The sequence below is a fragment of the Drosophila eugracilis genome, unplaced genomic scaffold (genome assembly GCF_018153835.1).
Source record: "Drosophila eugracilis isolate 14026-0451.02 unplaced genomic scaffold, ASM1815383v1 contig_885, whole genome shotgun sequence".
In the NCBI taxonomy this organism is placed as follows: Eukaryota; Metazoa; Arthropoda; class Insecta; order Diptera; family Drosophilidae; genus Drosophila; species Drosophila eugracilis.
Genome location: NW_024573795.1, coordinates 1 through 3,787, shown reverse-complemented (window position 1 = coordinate 3,787; position 3,787 = coordinate 1). Strand labels below are relative to the sequence as shown.

The 3,787-nt window shown below is 35.8% G+C and overlaps 1 protein-coding gene across 1 annotated transcript; it reads right to left on the bottom strand.

Annotated features, from left to right (window-relative positions):
- Positions 1 to 1,587: 1,587 nt before the first annotated feature.
- LOC121530499 lies at positions 1,588 to 2,539 on the bottom strand (the record flags this gene model as incomplete). Its single annotated transcript, XM_041819624.1, has 3 exons — positions 2,446 to 2,539; positions 2,010 to 2,191; positions 1,588 to 1,742 (listed from the first exon to the last, which is right to left on the bottom strand). Coding segments are annotated over exons 2-3 (300 nt in total), but the record flags the coding sequence as incomplete, so codon positions are not given.
- Between the last annotated feature and the right edge of the window lie 1,248 nt (positions 2,540 to 3,787).

Below are 3,787 nucleotides of genomic sequence, written 5' to 3'. Positions count from 1 at the left end.
TAATATTTATTACCAATAAGTTTTTATTTTTAACGTTTTTATTTAAACAATTTTTTCACTGCACTAGTTTACGGCGGGCTAACAGTTTTTCCCCAACCTGGTCGTAATCCGCTGCGTTTTCACCAAAGTTCTCAACCAAACAGTGTGACCGTTACGATAACGATACAAAATATCAACCAGTCTAGGCATGAGTATTACCTACTCATAGCAAAATACCTTTAAGCTATCATTATGCACATTTTTTTAAATTTATTATTTATTAATATTAAATGATTCATATTTTAGTTATTTATTATTCTATAATAAATTTCATAATTGTTTGAAAGCTTAATCATCATTAAAAAAAAACCGATGTTTAGCCTTTGCAATGGTTTACAATTTATTATCTGTAAAAGTATATACGATTATAGAAACACTCAGTAGAAACAAGTTCCAACTGCTTATCTAATTACCAATATTTCGGCTAAAAAAATATTTCCAAGTTCCAATAGTTAAGAAACTGTATCTTTATTTTGTCGTATTGGAATTAAAATAACCTCATCTAAAAAATTGATTTGGTGTTTTTCAATTTAGTTTTAGATTTTTTCTCATTTTGGTATTTTAACAGATTTAAAAATTCAAAATTCATAAAAATTCCAACGAAAAAAATCAAAACATTGATTTAATTTAAAACATATTTTAAAATTAATTAAAATCATTAAATTATCTAAATGAACACGAAGTCTCTTAATGCGAAATGTTAAAAACTTTTGTTGAGTTACGGAAATTCGACTGCTATATCTGAAAAAAACAGTCATGATATTGCTACGGCCACACTGAGTTCGATGGCGCTGCCAGATAAGGGTGACCTTTCGCAATCAAGCAGCTTTTGTCAAGCAACGCCGCTGCTTGGCGCCAAAATTTTTTTCTTTTAAATGGGAAAAATTCACAATTCTGAATAAAGCAATTAAGTGACCTCAAAAAATGTCTTCTATAAACAATAACATAAATATAAAGAGAAAAAGAGAGAATAGATCTTACTTGAAATAAATTCAGTATAAGTCGACCTACCTTTTTTCTACAGCTTAACTTCTAGGTATTTTATAATATTATATTAAAAGACTAAAAGTAGAATTTATGCCTCATAAATAATATGCCTTGGCATGGCGTTCACACTTTTAGGTCCCAACCAAACTCTTTTGTAACTTCAGCTAAGTTAAGAAAATCGATAAAAATGGCGCATTGCATTGAGGCCACCCTAGGAGCACACAATGACGCCACCAGAAACAGCAAAGTAGACGAAATCGGAGTCACTGAATATTCCACCACCCACAAACTTCAGTTTGATTTACAGGATTCCCAAAATTATTCAAGGCTAAGCTATTTAAAATTTAAGTTTGCTTGGATCACTGATATTTGGGATTCAGAAAAATGCATTTTTTAAAATTGTAGACTCTCGAAATCCTGAATACCGAACCAGAATACTAAATTTTTTTTAAAACGTTATTTTTATGAGTTTTATTAACAGATATTTAAGCTTAGCTGTGGTATTCAGCTAATTTGATTTATTATTGTTTAAATATAAACTTATATTTCTTGGACACTCACCTGTTCAATGTCGAAATCCCATTCAGGCGATGGAGAACGAGCCGTTCGGTTGCCTGGCGGTGGAGTTCCTAGTGCGGGGGAACCAGCTTGAGGCTCTTCTGGAATCACGGCGAATCGACCCCGCTGGAGGATTGGCGAAATGGCGCCATAATTGGCTGCAATGGTGAAAGAACAGGTCGCTTATTAGCAGCTAGGAACTTTAAATCGAGATACAGAACAAATGATACCCAGTACTAGAATCTTAAATCTTCGTTCTTAAATCGTTAGCCATTTCTTATAATTAATATAACATAAATATATCTTTCCTAACCCCTAGCCAAAAAATTAGGCTATAAATTAAATCTAAAATTTTAATATTGTGGTTCTATTACGCCCCAATAATAGTATATTAAAGGGTATGCTTATAGTTTGGGCAAACTTACACGTGGGCATAAGACGGAAGCGGCCAAGCGTCGTTTCTGGCGGACCCTGTGGCGTGGAGGAGGTGACACGGAAGCGGCCACGGCGGGCAGCGGCTACATCTTCGTAATTGCCACCCCCTGCCGCTCCGCCAGCACTGCTTTGCATCCTGTGGCTGATGCTTGTTCGTCTGCTTCACCAAAAACTGCAATGGAGTGAGAGAAGACGGTGCTAGTCAAAATCAATACAGAATACTCTGGGATGAATTCATAGTAATATCAGAAAAATAGTTTTTTATATTTTACAAATTCTTTAAAATATTAAAAAAATTGAGCCGGTTTGCTGAAAGACATATATGTAGCATACTTATAAGGAGTTATACATTGCATTTTTTCTTTCTTAGGAAATTTGAAAATAATTAGTTATATTGTCACATAAGAGATTTCTATAAGAACCTACATAGCTAACGTAGATTTCCAGATCGATTAATCTGCGACAACTCAGCGGTTTTAATCACTCTATTTAGTAAGATTACTTCTCCGCCATATTGTTCCTATTGAGAAAAAATATTTATTGTTAATAAGAAGGTTATAGTCTTTTCTCCCACTGTGCAATGGTCAGAGTCAGTCGGAGAATTTGCTTTACGGGCTCAATGCACGCGAGTTTATTTTAGCTTCCTTGGCGCCTCTAAGCAGACTACATATAATACGGCCACTTTGTATATTCTGTATTCTCTTCTTTCCCCTCTCTCTCTCTCTCTCTTTCTCTCCGTGAATTCATAATTGAAAATCTCGAAAAGTGCACAAACGAATTCTTTAAAAGTGTGCCATCCGAGTCATTAAACTGCAGGAATATATACGAGGTGTGTTCAAAAAGTAAGGTGACTTTTCAAATTTCGCGGGCAACATATTTTCGATTATCGTTTTTTTTGTTTTGTTATATTGGTACACTCTTCCCTAACATCTGTACCAAGTTTCAATGGAACATCCTCTTTTGTTTGGTTGTGAGAGGCGTAAAGGTACAAGTTGTTTTGCGAGCTCGGCGATTTTTTGCTTTTTTCGGTCTTGGCTCGTCTGGGCTCTTCCATTGGGACGATTGGGCTTTGGTTTCGATATCATAACCATATACCCATGATTCGTCACCAGTTATGACCCTTTTGAGTAAATCTGGGTCGTCGTTGACGTCATTCAACAGCTCTTGAGCGATGCTCATGCGACGGTTCTTTTGCTCAAAATTCAGCAATTTCGGAACAAACTTCGCTGACACACGACTCATACCCAAAACGTTTGAAAAATTTCATGGCACGAGCCAAGCGATATACCGACATCTTCAGCAACTTCTCTGATAGTGATTCGACGATTTTCCAAAACAATTTTCGTCACTGCTTGAACGTTTTCATCAGTTGTTGACGTGCTTGGGCGTCCAGAGCGAGGCTGGTCATTGGCATCTTCCCGGTCATCTTGGAAGAGTTTGTACCACTTGTACACATTTTTTTTTACTCAGAACAGTTTCACCGTATGCCACTGTCAACATTTCAAGTGTTTCAGAGCACTTAATTTTATTTTTTACACAAAATTTGATGCAAATCCTTTGATCCATATTTTTCGATAGCAAAAAATCGCCGAGCTCGCAAAACAACTTGTACCTTTACGCCTCTCACAACCAAACAAAGAGGATGTTCCATTGAAACTTGGTACAGATGTTGGGGAAGAGTGTACCAATATAACAAAACAAAAAAACGATAATCGAAAATATGTTGCCCGCGAAATTTGAAAAGTCACCTTACTTTTGAACACACCTC